Below are 13,589 nucleotides of genomic sequence, written 5' to 3'. Positions count from 1 at the left end.
CAAAAGGAAGAGGGTGGCGAAAGCTCCGAGGTGCAGCCTCATTATCGTTGCCACCGGCAGATTCCTTCGTTAATTTCACTCAATCTTATACAAAATATTGTCACTACATTTCTGAAGCTTCTGAACTTATGCCACGAATCGTCCCACATTCTTTAACAATTTCACTCGATTTTCTTCCAGTATTCCTCATTTCCATTTCCCTAGCGAGTGTTTCTACTGCATGTCAACAGGTGTTCCGTCTCCGACTTTGGTGCTCGGCACCAAGCCTTGCCGCCAAGGAAGCTCCACCTTACCGGTACTTACCTATGGTGCAGTAACGTGGAGGCTAACGAAAAGGGTTCAGCTTAAGTCAAGGACAGCACATAGAGCTATGGAAAGAGAAATGACAGGTGTAACGTTGAGACAGGAAGAGGGCAGAGTGGGTCACGGGTCAAACACCGGGTAAATGACATTCGAGTCGAAATCAAGAGGAAGAAATGGGCTTGGGCAGGACATGTGATGCGGAGGCAAGACAACCGACTCTCCTTAGGCGTAACGGACTGGATTCCAAGAGAAGGCAAGCGTAGCAGGGGGCGGCAGAAGGTTAGGTGGGCGGATGAGATGAAGTTTGCGGGGACACGGTGGCCGCAGCTGGCACAGGACAGGGTTAATTGGAGAAATATTGGAGAGGCCTTTGTCCTGCAGCGGGCGTAGTCAGGCTGATGATGATGACGACCAAGCCTTGGCGAATCCCCATCGTGCGTATGTGCATGCCATTTCAACGAAAGCACAACAGCAACTACAGAAAGTGTTTCTGTGAGTTTAGTGTGATCGGGCACCCCGGAGCAGGCAAGAGTGAAACTCACATCAGAAGCAGGGTATTCATGTTTATTATTTTCCCGGGTTTCGAGAACACTTTTCCTGCAAGGAAGCGCAGATCCAGCGGATTGTTGAGAGGGCGGTGCAGGTTCCTGTTAAGAGGAAGAGGCCCGAGTAGTCTCCCAGCTTGTCTCTGAATAAACCTGCAGGTGGGTATGAGAACAGCGACAGTGAGACCAAAAGACAAGAAATGAATGAAGGGATGAGATTTGTATTCGCAAGTGAATACGATGCAAACGCAGAACCGTGAGCTGACAGTCGCCCTTTTCTTGTCAAATGATATCGAGGTGTTTTTTTAAGCCGGCAGCATCTAGGTTGTCGTCAACCCAAAAACATTCCCTTTTTTTCCGCTACGAAATTTCCTGATTGGTCGAGAGAGTCGTGACGTCATCAGAACTGCCAAATTTATAAAATCTGAGAATGTTCGAGTACTTTCTATCGGATTACCAATGGGAGTATACTAATATGCGCTACTAATCGACCATAATCCACCCGTTAATCAACAACAATGTAACCAAGTGACCCACTAATCCTCACTAATTCAACTTAATCAACCACCAATCGACCTTAATCCATTTTCTGGAGTGGGTCTGCTTCCAAAGTTCTGGGGGTTTTTCGGAATTTTTTGGCGTGGGCCAACTTCCAAATGCTGTCGCACTGTCTTCTTTAAGAATGTTGTTAAGAACGCTCCTGAGTTTTTTTTTTTCGTGTGTTTGTGATCATGGATACCTATTAAAGGAGTTGAAGTACTTTGATAGACTGGCATTTATCAGTTATTTGCTACTAATACTGCTTTGCACTCCACAATCTATAGCATGCATTTGATTAAGCTGTGAATTTTTGTCGCGAACATAATTAGCGCAGAATTTCGATAGGCAAGATTCGTCATGTTTATTCTGAAACTATAAGCATGCTGAAATTTACCAACGGGTCTGTACCAGAAAGGACGGCAGCTTACGAACCGGTGACATTACCAGATGTTAAGAGTTCCGACCATTGGGGGCATTTGACCTCAAAAATCTGGACCTCACCTCACCCTCAAAAAAATATTTGCCGACCTCACTCAACCACAACCTCATCAGTTGAGTTTGAGGTCTCCTTAGACGCCCTCACCTCAATTTTCCTGAGGCCACTGCTGACCTCACTCAACCTCACCTCAACCTCAAATTGTGAGGTTGAGGTCGGCTGCTCGACCTCAGAAAAGTAAGGAAAAACAAAACAAAAAGCGATTAAGAAGTTTTTCAGTTAAAAACAATTCTGAGAATCCTATGAGACAGGAAAGCCAAAATGAGGATGATATTTAATAAGGTGTGTAAGGACGCTATTGATGTGCACGCAATAGGAGAAGCTTGTAATCTGGGATGAACCCTCAGACAGTATATGGCCTGCGGGCCACCAGGTTACCACGGTTACCACCAGTACGTCGGTGAGTACTTTATACGTGTCAATACTTGGCAACCTGCTTCGTGTATACTTGTTCGTATTGGAAGCCTCTCGCTCATTCACGCACGAACCGACAAATGACAAACACAGCCCTTCTACACCGTCTACCAGAAATTGGGAGGAGGGGGAGGTATTCACGATACTCGTCGATGTAATTTCCAATGCGACGGTTATGCAGGCGCATATCAGTATATTTCAATTTTCTAGCTCTATCCGGCATAGCGAGAATGCTGTTTTCAGTCCACTGTATGTTGCCTTCGAAAACACTTAACAAGCTGCGACGACTGTTGTACACCAACAGAGGCACTTTATATTTATGTGTGTGTAGAAGCGAGCGGCTTCTTTTATTAATGCGAAATGATTAGATGGCTCACTTTCTATGTCATATCCGCAAAAAAGTGTCCGCAAGAAACGGCGCCATGCGACGTCACGAGCCGACGAGTCACGCGACGAGTATGATGACGTCACATAATTAATCAATACTAATTAATATAATTGGGTAACGCTAAGACTAATTGGCATTATTAGCGATGACATCATGTTAGTTTGACGTCATACCAGGCCACGTGACGCCGATGTAATGTGCCATCAAACCTAGTCACGTGACGGCGCTGTAATATGACATCACACCTACTCACTTGACAACGACGTAATTTCTCGTCATACCAGGCCCCCACCCAGCCCCCTTCCACCCCATTTCAAGATCCATATGGATCCCACATTACTGCACATGCGCGCATGACGCATTACAAAGAGTGCCCACAACCCGGCCCACATTAAGAACATTCGGATTGTCCAGCAGGTAAACGCGCCAGTTCTCATGTATGACATACTGCAAAGATCATGACACGACACAAGCCTCTGACTCTCGAGATGAGGGCGATGATGATGATGCTAACAGTGTATCCTCATGAGCCCGAGGAAGTCTGATATACCGCTACCAATTTAAAAGTTGCCAGAATATTGATTAAATATTTTACATTCCCCATCAACCGAAGACAGTGATTGTGCGGGAAAATAGGAATACCTGCAGCTAATAATTAAGGATGATGATGTTCCTGGGAGGTCAAGACCCTCCCCCGTTTGCGCCACTTCCCTCCGGGCGGCGATGGTAATTGTTTCGGAATCCTGGGAAATCTCCGATGACGCGGTGAACGCACGGCATTTTGAAAGAAAGGGCTAGATTACATCTTCGAACACTGTGCCAACTATTAAAAACACACGGGTCAAAACAACTGACCTAGAATGGGCAGCGTGAACCGCTCTATCAGGAACAGCACGGCTCTCCGCTCAACCCCCCCCCCCCCCCCCCCAAAAAAAAAAAAAAGCTTGCCCGAGGAAAAAAAATACCGCCTAAGTACTCATACGCCTCAAAAGAATTCTGGGTACCATTTCGTCAACCAGTCTGAGACAAGCTGCTCTAAGTTAGTCACTTGTTTTTCTTCAAAACTGAACTAATCAATGGTACGCCAGCATCCTCCGCGCAAGCATTCTGCGAAGCCGTTTAAGGCGAAAGATGAGTGTCTGCAAAATAGTTAAAGGAAAGATAACGTGTAGCGCCTGGTCGTCTGCAAAGCAGGCCGCCAACATAACTGATCCCATACGAGAAAAAAAAAGAGAATGATTAGAAACATACAAACAAAAATCACACACTAAAAACATACAAACAAGTGTGCCCCATTAAACGTTACATTAGAAGGTTTGAAACAGCGACTCAGCAGCACAGCGCGAGCATGTAATTAGTTCCATTCACACATCTTCGTTAAAAAAATGAAAAGGAATCAGCTACCCATCATCGTACATTCATTATAGTTTTGCATTTTTTCGCCGCTGCAACACCGCCATGCTGGTGCGTTCGCCTCGTGTTGTGGTTTTTCGGCATAATAAGCGAATTTCAGAAAAGGATCGAACAAGTAACAGGAGACCAAAGAGAGGTTATTCGGGAGGATAAAAAAGCGAAATTATATTTGTATCTGCTTGCATTATGGAACGGGAATATACATAATTAGTGTGAGATCCGAGAGGGGAAGTTACCGATCAAAAGCTTCGACGGTGTTACAGGTTTTTCTGGCTTCGTGCTTTTTAAATAAAATCAGCAGGTGTCATTGTTAGGAACCACCTGAATCACATTCTCTCGCCTGTGCCGACTACTCCAGTTTCTGATAAGTCAGCTTGTAATGTACAGCAGGATCCCCTTTATTCGAATGCAAGGCAAGAACCATGACGTCAGTGCCGGCAACGAGCATGAACACGAAGCAGTCTTGCTTGGGGCCATCCGCGCTGCGACGAATTTATTTCGTGCTTGTTGGACTGAACTTATCTGTTTGCGGCGTCAAACAAAGCTACCGCGGGTCAACGTGAGTTACGTGCTTTTCGCGCTCCCGGGAGCTTGAGCCGACCGGCAGGCAGGCGGGTGCTACGCCAGCGGGGCAAGGGGGAGGGAGAGCGGCGTGCTGTGACCGCAACACTCCTTCCGGGAAGACCAGAGGGGTGCGTCTTCCTGCAGGCTCGGACTGAACGGACATTACGGCGCTGCACCGGAAGCTAAGAGGGAACTGTGGCATCCGGTTGTCCAAACAGGGAAAACCGAACATCAAGTGTCATCACTGCATGAACATTGCTGCGGTGCGCTGCAACTCCGCTTCGGAAGCGGCACTCGTCGGAGTAAGACGGGGCAACTGCAAATAGTCTCAACCTCAAAATTTTGATCTCATTGAATGACGACATCACTCAACCTCAAACTCATGCGTGAGGTTGAGGTCTGATTTGCTGACCTAACTCACAAAATTTCGAGCCGCCGCCGACCTCACCTCAACCTTACCTCACGACGTGAGGTTGAGGTCAGCCTCATGAGATCGAAACCTTATGAGGTTGCCCACCTTTTGTTCCGATTGCCATAAAAACCGCTGACAGATAAGATGACACGTAAATGTTGTTTCTCTGGCCATACTATTAACCTTTGTGTGTAATGTTTCGAGACTGATTTATTTGCTTCGCTAGAAATGATCCCCCAAAACAGATGTCGGTGCGCATGTGCAGCGCCATGTTTTCGGGCTAACCTGAGCTATTTATGTTAATTGTGATAAGCCGCTAGATGGCACTGCCTATAAAAAAATACGTGTTCACTAGCCGTCTGCGCATCATACTATGAGTGAATGTGGAGAGATGAAGGTCCACTTCGAACAGCGTGTAAACATAAAATTCTGTTTGAAGCTTGGCCAAGACAGCCACAGACGTATGAGCTTCTTCGTGGAGCTTACTGCAACGAGACATTATTGCGGGTGCGAGATTTCGAGTGGCACAAGAAGTTCGTTTCGGGGAGAACGTTGGTGGAAGACGACACAAGGCAGGGGCGCCCTTCATCATCACGGAATGAAAACAACGTGGCTCGGATCAGGGAGATCGTACAGCAAGACCGCACCATTACAGTCGGCATGCTATCAGATGCTCTCGACATTACTAAGACAACATGCCACCAAATTTTGCGCGATAACTCAGGGAAACGAAAGCTGAATGCCAGACTTGTGCCGCACTCCCTCACACAGGACCAGAAGGACACGCGGGCATCAGTGAGCGCTGATTTGCTCTCCGAGGCAGAGAAAGATGCTGCATTCGTCGACAGCATTATTGCTGAAGACGAAACATGGTGTTTTAAGTACGATCCTCCAACAAAGAGGCAGAAGGTCCAATATCGGTCCACAAGCTCTCCGGCGGAGAGAAAGGTGCGTCGACAGAAGGCCAAATCAATAACGATGCTGATAGTTTTTTCGGTGCCAGTGGTGTCATGCACCACGAGTTCGTCCCACAGGGGCAGACGGTGAATCAGGAGTTTTATACCCGCGTGCTCCAACACATGCATGATGCACTGCGACGCCGTCGCCCTGACTTATGGACACCTGGACAATGCAGCCTTCTCCACGATAACACAAGGCCGCACACTGCTCTCAGCGTGACAAAATCTCTCGCCAAGCACAGCATTCCTGTACTTGCCCATCCGCCATACTTGCCTGACCTCTCCCCATGAGATTTTTTCCTGTTTCCTCGTGTGAAGAGAGCCCTAAAAGGTCGATGGATGGGGAGTGTGGTGGCCACTCAATACGGCACGACGAAGGAGCTCACAGCCCTGCCAAAAGAAGCGTTTTCCAACTGTTTTCAAGACCTCAAGAAGTGTTGGAAGCTGTGTAAAGACTGCAAGGGAGACTATTTCGAAGGGGTGCTGCACAAATGATTTCAATGTTAAATGCATTTTTAATGGACTCAGTCTCGGAACTTTACTGACAAAGGTTGCAGGTGATGTGGTGCACTTATCTGCAACAGGTCGCAGACTGCGACCCTTTTTATAATGAGAGAACACCTTTACCGCTTTCTATGGCGGACACTAGCCTAAACCTGCGGCTTAGGATTTATCACTTGCCATTGTTGGAATATTGCTTCGTGATAGAATACCTGACTCCACTCTTACGCACTAAGATTTTAAAACATATGATGAAAGCGTAAAACATTTTTTAATGCATTTAGGAGTTACCCCGTTATGTGGAATAGATTTTAATTTTGGAGTAATTACTCATTACCATCCACATGAGCGCAGCCATACGGCTACAAAAGGAAGCTATGCAGCTCGGTTGGTAAAGTCACCGACCTGACTCGGCTGTCGCTCCTGGTCCAGGGTTTGACTCCTGACTCGATCCTTGGACCAGGACAAATTTTTCTTTTACTGCAATGTTTCAGAAAAAGCTGAGCAGATTTAGTTTGTTGCCTTATGGCGGCTATCAGGTGAATTATAATAAGTATTTACTCCAAAATTGATGCGGCGAATATTCAGCACTATAATATACATAAACGAAAACATTGAAAATTATGTGAACTGTGCCTGCATGCACTATCCCTTAGGTCGACAACTCCAGGTCCCCTTAGTGGAATTAAATACAAAAAGGGAATAAAAATGAATACAGCACAATGTTTGGCAGTGTAAAGGCATTCATAACATTTGCTTTATCCGCACTTGCCTGTAAGTGTCGGCCTCAACAGTCCAGTAATTCCGGCTGTGAATGAGCTCAGCCCGTAGGCCACACTGAAGCGGCCAATGTCTACCACCTCCATGTACAGAACCGGGACTAGGGGCAGCGTCGATCCATTGCACCAGCCCGCAACGGCAGATACACCAAGCAGCGTAGCATAGGAGTCGCCATATGCGAAGCAGAAGTCAGCGGCAGTCCAGAGGGCCAGGCACGATGCCATCCATGTGCTTCTCGACATAAATTTCCTGTCCGTTATCCAGCCTGCACTAAGCCTGGCCGTCAGGTCCATAGCTGTGTACGCTGTGATCAGAGTGAGAGCTCTCCACCTCTCGATGCCGTGGTCTAGGGCAAAGTCGATAATGACGGTGGTAAATATAGTAGAGTTGGTGACAATTACCACTTTGGTCAGAACTATGGCATAATATCTGGCATGCGCGAGGAAACTGAATAGTTCTTTAAGTTCCTGAAGCTTTGGCTTAACATCCATCGAAGTCTTTCGTGCAGTTTTCGAAGCACAGAGTTCATCGGCAGTTGATGAAAATTCGTGGTAGAACCGTTCCTTTGCACCCGTTTCCGCTGTTTTGTGCGCATGAAGATGAAAAGGTTCGCAATTATTTACCGCCCTCTCTTTCCAGGCAAGGCATTCTGATAAAAGTATGCATCGGATTGGAACTGTCGTCTCCGTGGTCGACATTGCTCGCTTCCTCGTTTCGTGAATGACTCGCATAGTGCTCGCACTTCCATCCACACTCAAGAAGCGTCCTCTGCATGCAACAGCGCGCACATTTTTCACAGAACTGCTGCCATTGTTGCATCCGTCTGCATCAAATCCTTCGTTTTCAACAGCGCTTTTCCAGTTGTTTTGGTTAGACACACCGCCGGCTTGAGGGCTCTTTGTTTTGTTGTAGTTCTTTTCATGGACAACTGAGATTTCAATAGCCGGGAAAATCTTTTCGCCTGGACTGGTTGGTGTACTGTAGGTATCCGAAATCCGCTGTTGTGTCTCGGTGGCGCGTAAGTGTTGCATCTTCTCAAGGTTAACCCTCACGTCCTTGTTCGTAGGAGCTGGAGGTTGCTGTGGAGCCGGAATACGCTGCAGCAGAGTTCCGACGGTTGCGTTGAACACGACACCTCCGGCGAGCAGAAATGCTCCCCGGAAGCCATATGTGTTGAAAAAGTACTGAACAATGGGTGGGAATATTAGGCCACCGATGGAGAAACCAGCCATGTTGAGCCCTGAGGCCGCGGCACGGTACTTGGTGAAGTGCTGGTTGATGACAGTGCTTGACAAAGACAAGTGGCCGACGCTGAACCCTGTGGGTGACAACAGCGGAAGGACAGACGACACAAAAGATTTTGCTATATTCGCTCGGCTTAGCGAGTACAGGGTCTCGCACGGAACAGCTTAGGTGACCAGAGAAAGTTTGCCTAAATGTCTGAGGAACTTGAAAATTTTGTAGCATATTCATTCGCTTTCATGAAAACGCTGTGTTCAAAGTCGCGTTAGAGTTTAGTAGAGATTTTACGACGAGCGATTGAGGCGCTGTGGATGACAATACGAAGAGTTTAAGTACGGGCAGCTCCAGTATCAAAGGGAGCGCATTATACTATTCCAGCCGGAGATTACTTCGTAAGTATAAGTGAAAAGCGCGGTTTTTATTCGTTGTTCGCAAGAGCTTTTAATCTGACAGTTTCAATTTCAGTGTACAAGCAACAACATAATTCGTCCTTGTGGGCAAATTTTCCTTTTTGTATTGTACATACATGTCCACGATGCTGGCATATTGTCGTAATGGATAACAACGCAAAACAGTGGACAAAACATTGCCCTACTTGTGGCAAGTTTAAGAGCAGATGTGAAAAGTTGACAACTTGCTTTATTCTTACTTCCTAAACCCATTTTACCCAGTTTTCTTAAGTTGTAAGGTGGAGTGTTATTTCTTTTTTTTGCTCTTCGCTCTCGCCTTCTCTAATAGTGTCTATTTCTTGCATTGTACTAAAACGTACTTAAAAGAGAAAAACATAGCAGGTAGAAGCTAAGCGCAGGTATAGTACCCGAAAATTGTTTTTTGCAATGTTCTAAAATATCAAGCATACGATCGCCTTTTCCCCTTTCAGATGCTCAAAATGCTCAAACAGATGCAAAACTCTGCTTCAGCTTCATATACAGGGTCTTCCGTTTTTATGTGCCACAATTAAAAAAAAATTCCTGTGCGCAAAATTCTGGCCTAATAGAGAGCAAACAGCGCTCAGAAGGTAGAATATTATTGCCTAAGTTGTTTGAGATCTAAATAAACGTCGGTACTTGCCTGTATTTGGTGGAATTGGCTATTAATAATTAATTATTATTAATTGGTTTTGGGTGAAAGGAAATGGCGCAGTATCTGTCTCATATATCGTTGGACACCTGAACCGCGCCGTAAGGGAAGGGGTAAAGGAGGGAGTGAAAGAAGAAAGGAAGAAGAGGTGCCGTAGTGGAGGGCTCCGGAATAATTTCGACCACCTAGGGATCTTTAACGTGCACTGACATCGCACAGCACACGGGCGCCTTAGCGTTTTTCCTCAATAAAAACGCAGCCGCCGCGGTCGGGTTCAAACCCGGGAACTCCGGATCAGTAGTCGAGCGCCCTAACCACCGAGCCACCGCGGCGGGTTACGCAACGACGTATTCAGCAAATTCTGGCTTGCGGGCGGTACTTGCCTGTATTTGGTGGAATTGGCTAGAAACTGTTTTCGGCTACGAGTACAGTTCTTGCAGGCTCGAGCCAAGCAGCCGATCTCACAGACCGCGACATCTGCCGGACGGCGAGGCAAACGACGTCTCGGCTCGGTGTATGCGAGAACCGCGCTCTCGTTCGAAGATGTGGTTCGTCTGCCTGCCGGAATTAAGATCACAAGGAACATCACTGCTTCTGCTACTAAACACCGCAGTGAAAATTTGATACCAACAGCACACAACTGATAAGTCGTCGCTTATGAGTTGCATGTTCATCTGGCAGATGGCGCAGCCTGTGAGACCGGCTGCTTGGCTCGCGTCTGCAAAAACTGTACTCGTAGCCGAAAGCAGTTTCTCGCCACTTCCACCAAATGCAGGCAAGTACCGATGTTCATTTAGACCTCAAAGAACTTAGTCAATAATATTTTACCTTGTGAGCGCTGTTTTGTGAGGCGAGTATTTTGCACAGAGGAATTTTTTTTAACCTGGCGCATAAAAACGGAAGTCCCTGCATATAAGATTAAGTTTTCCGATATTATTCCCTGGAATAATAAGCCTAACAGATTATAAGGTTGGTTTTTATTGTAGTGTTAGAAACGCTACTGGAGGAAAAGAGGAGTACCGTGGACGACTCCATACACGAGGGCCAGGTAGGTGATGGTCGTAGCAAAGAAGCAGGAGGACACTGCGAGCGTAGCGACCAGGCACGCAGTGAAGGTGATCTTCCAGACACGCACATGCCTCGCAAGGATTCCCGCCACCAGAGCTGAAAACAGCGGACATGCGTGTCGAGGCTCACGGTTTTCAAAGCCGAGAGAGACTTTTTTTTGTAACGATGTTCACAGTGGCATCGCAGCAATGTCGAAGAAATGATGTCGGTCGAGAAAAAAGTTGCACAGTTATTACTGTTGGGCAGAGGCATTAGAATTGTGCATACCCGTTTTGTTGAAGAACGCTACGACGACTATTCCCTCGCAGCGAGGAGGATCGAGAGACTTGTAAAGGGTTTGAATGACAATTGGTGACTTAGTTTGGCGAGAAGCTCAGCATGATGAACATTATAGTTGAAGGCGCAAGGGTTAGGTCACACTGACAACTGCTTAGGCGCACGCTCTAGGCTATGGCTCTTACTGATGATACCGCTTCTGCAAACAATGTAGAAGGAGAAACTATCAAAGCCTAAGTTTTTCAAGGCTTAACGGGTGACTGTCATAATCACTGGCCTAATTTCACGAAATGCATCACTATTTTAAGACGGCCTCAGCACGCCTTGTCTGCGGTCTATCTTACGGAAGAAGGCCATTTCAACTGTGACCCGCATAGCATAGGGGAGACAAGATACGAGAGACAATGGCATCACCTGCAGTAAAGTAGAATGTCGCCGCCAAGGTCACCGGCCAGGCAGCAGCTTCTCGAGTCGTCTGGAATGTTTCAATGATGCTCACGTACACGACAGCTGTGGAACGGATCATGGCGAAGGAGAAGATGTTGACCCAGCAGCAGCCGGCTGCCACCAGCCAGCTCCTGTTGGAGTCCATGGCGCGTGTGCGGCGCTATGGTTGCTTGCTGCTGCTGCACTGTGAACCCACGCATATTACGGCACTCTCCGCTTATCGTCATCCTTGAGAGGGAAACAACGGCCGGACGACCGAGGCCGCTGGTGCGTGTCAAAAAAAGGTACGTGTGTGCCGACGGGTGGAAGAATACCACTTTCCAGAAACACGGCTAGGAGTATGTCTTGTATGCACTCGCTGGTTACCGGAAGAGACGATGCGTAAAGCTAACGCGGATATTTGTACAGTGCACTTTGTTTTTGTCGACCTAGGTGTAAGAACATATAGACAGCAGCGCATAGACGCTTATCAAGTGGGGAGATCGTTAACGAAGGTTTTTGGCCCGTAAGGAAGGACCATGGTTGTAAGACGCCCCTGCTATCTTGGTTGCTAGGTTTTGGCTGTCGTGCACCGCCAGCGCATATGTGTCGGTCTGTCAAGAACCATTCTTACGCGTGCAATAACCCTTTGGGAGTATTGCGCAGCTCTGTACGAGTGCGCATCTGTCCTGGCAGATGTTTAGGATGATAATTTTTCTTTTTTGTAATCTATCTTTTATCTTCTTTTTCTGTGGTCGAAGGAAGGATCATTAGTGATGTGGTTCTGCGACCAGCTCCTATACAGTAGTACAACAAAAGAAAGGAGAAGTGCAGACCTTCACCCTGTAATATGAATTTTCACCAATAACTCATTAGACTGCTACTGAAATACCGCTTAAATTTGCTTTTCGCCAACTCACCTGCAGAAATATTCTACGTCATGTGTTATGGCATGCATTCGCTTCATTATCAGAAATCTTCTCTTTCACAGCATGTCAAGCTGTGGTCACGTACACTCACATTTAAGGTAAGTCTGTGCATGTGCGTCTGAGCAACAACCACGTATCTGAAATATCACACTACACAGGCGCTAAGCGGCAGCTCCATGATATGATGATAAGCCTAAGCCAGTAACTTCCTCCCCTACCTCACTTCCGGTCATGCCGGAGAAAAGAGTAGTCCGAGCCAAACCATTAGGTCTTGACGATGTCTGCACCAAAGGCCATTATCGTGTTGTTGGTCCTTGCACTCCTTGAAGCTGCTGACAAGACAGTCATAAAAAGGAGCGACAAAAAAACTACGTTTTTATTTTTTCATCAAACGAAAGAACGTTGTTCCGCCGCAGCCGCTTATCACTCTTTCCAAACAAGCGAGGTTACTGTCGCTATTTACGCGAATAAAGAATGTTTTGTATATAGAAACAAACACTTATGAGAAATCGTCATTCTGAGAGGCCGTTTGAATAACGAAACTCTGCGTAACCAGCCGAATACTGCGCAGGTAGGCGCGGACACAAGGAGACAGACGACGGGAACAAGCGAAATCTTCGCGCGCGTCTGTAGCCCTGTCTACATGAACCCGACAGGACCGGGTAGAGTCAGCGTCGGGCTAGGTGGCTCGTCTCTGACTCGCCCCGATTGGTGTCTACATGAACTCTGTTCAAGCGTGTAAGTATCGCAGTGGCGCCTAGCGTGGAGGTTCGCAGTTATCGTGCAAGTTTCCGGTTCCTGTTTTTGGCCCGCGGGTTCCCGCAGCGCGCTCATGTGGTCATGCCACTTCCAAGCCAACGGTGCAGCTCCACTTCTCTCTTGCTCCAACCGTTCCTGTCACACAAGACAGAATTGTGCTGCAACGTCGTAGCATTCTTTATGGGTGTCGAAATTCGGGTGAGGGAATGTTTATACTCACGGCCGTGAATCGCTTCTTCAAATTCTTCCAGCAGTTCCGCAACTGCTGCCACGTCCAGTGGTAGCCGAGATTGGCCATTTCGGCCTGCAGATCTTTGAGCACATCTTGGTTGCGCTGCCGTCTGCTGTCCAGCGCCTCGCTCACTTTTTTTTCATTTATTAGCCCCAAAAAACATTCCACTTCCCGGTCGGTCCAAGAAGCTCGGGTGGAAGCAGCGCGGGAACCGACGGCGGCTGCCATTTTGGTCGACTGATCACATGACCGAAATTTTTCC

At 47.2% G+C, this 13,589-nt stretch overlaps 1 protein-coding gene across 1 annotated transcript; it reads right to left on the bottom strand.

Annotated features, from left to right (window-relative positions):
* Window positions 1–858: 858 nt before the first annotated feature.
* Window positions 859–11,783, bottom strand: LOC144129063 (uncharacterized). Its single transcript, XM_077662951.1, has 4 exons — window positions 11,396–11,783; window positions 10,658–10,801; window positions 7,308–8,633; window positions 859–1,001 (listed from the first exon to the last, which is right to left on the bottom strand). The coding sequence occupies exons 1-4, from the start codon at window positions 11,571–11,573 to the stop codon at window positions 871–873; spliced, it is 1,779 nt and encodes a 592-aa protein (XP_077519077.1). The 5' UTR covers window positions 11,574–11,783; the 3' UTR covers window positions 859–870.
* Between the last annotated feature and the right edge of the window lie 1,806 nt (window positions 11,784–13,589).

The sequence above is a fragment of the Amblyomma americanum genome, chromosome 4, assembly GCF_052857255.1.
Source record: "Amblyomma americanum isolate KBUSLIRL-KWMA chromosome 4, ASM5285725v1, whole genome shotgun sequence".
In the NCBI taxonomy this organism is placed as follows: Eukaryota; Metazoa; Arthropoda; class Arachnida; order Ixodida; family Ixodidae; genus Amblyomma; species Amblyomma americanum.
This window is presented reverse-complemented; position numbering and strand designations above follow the sequence as displayed.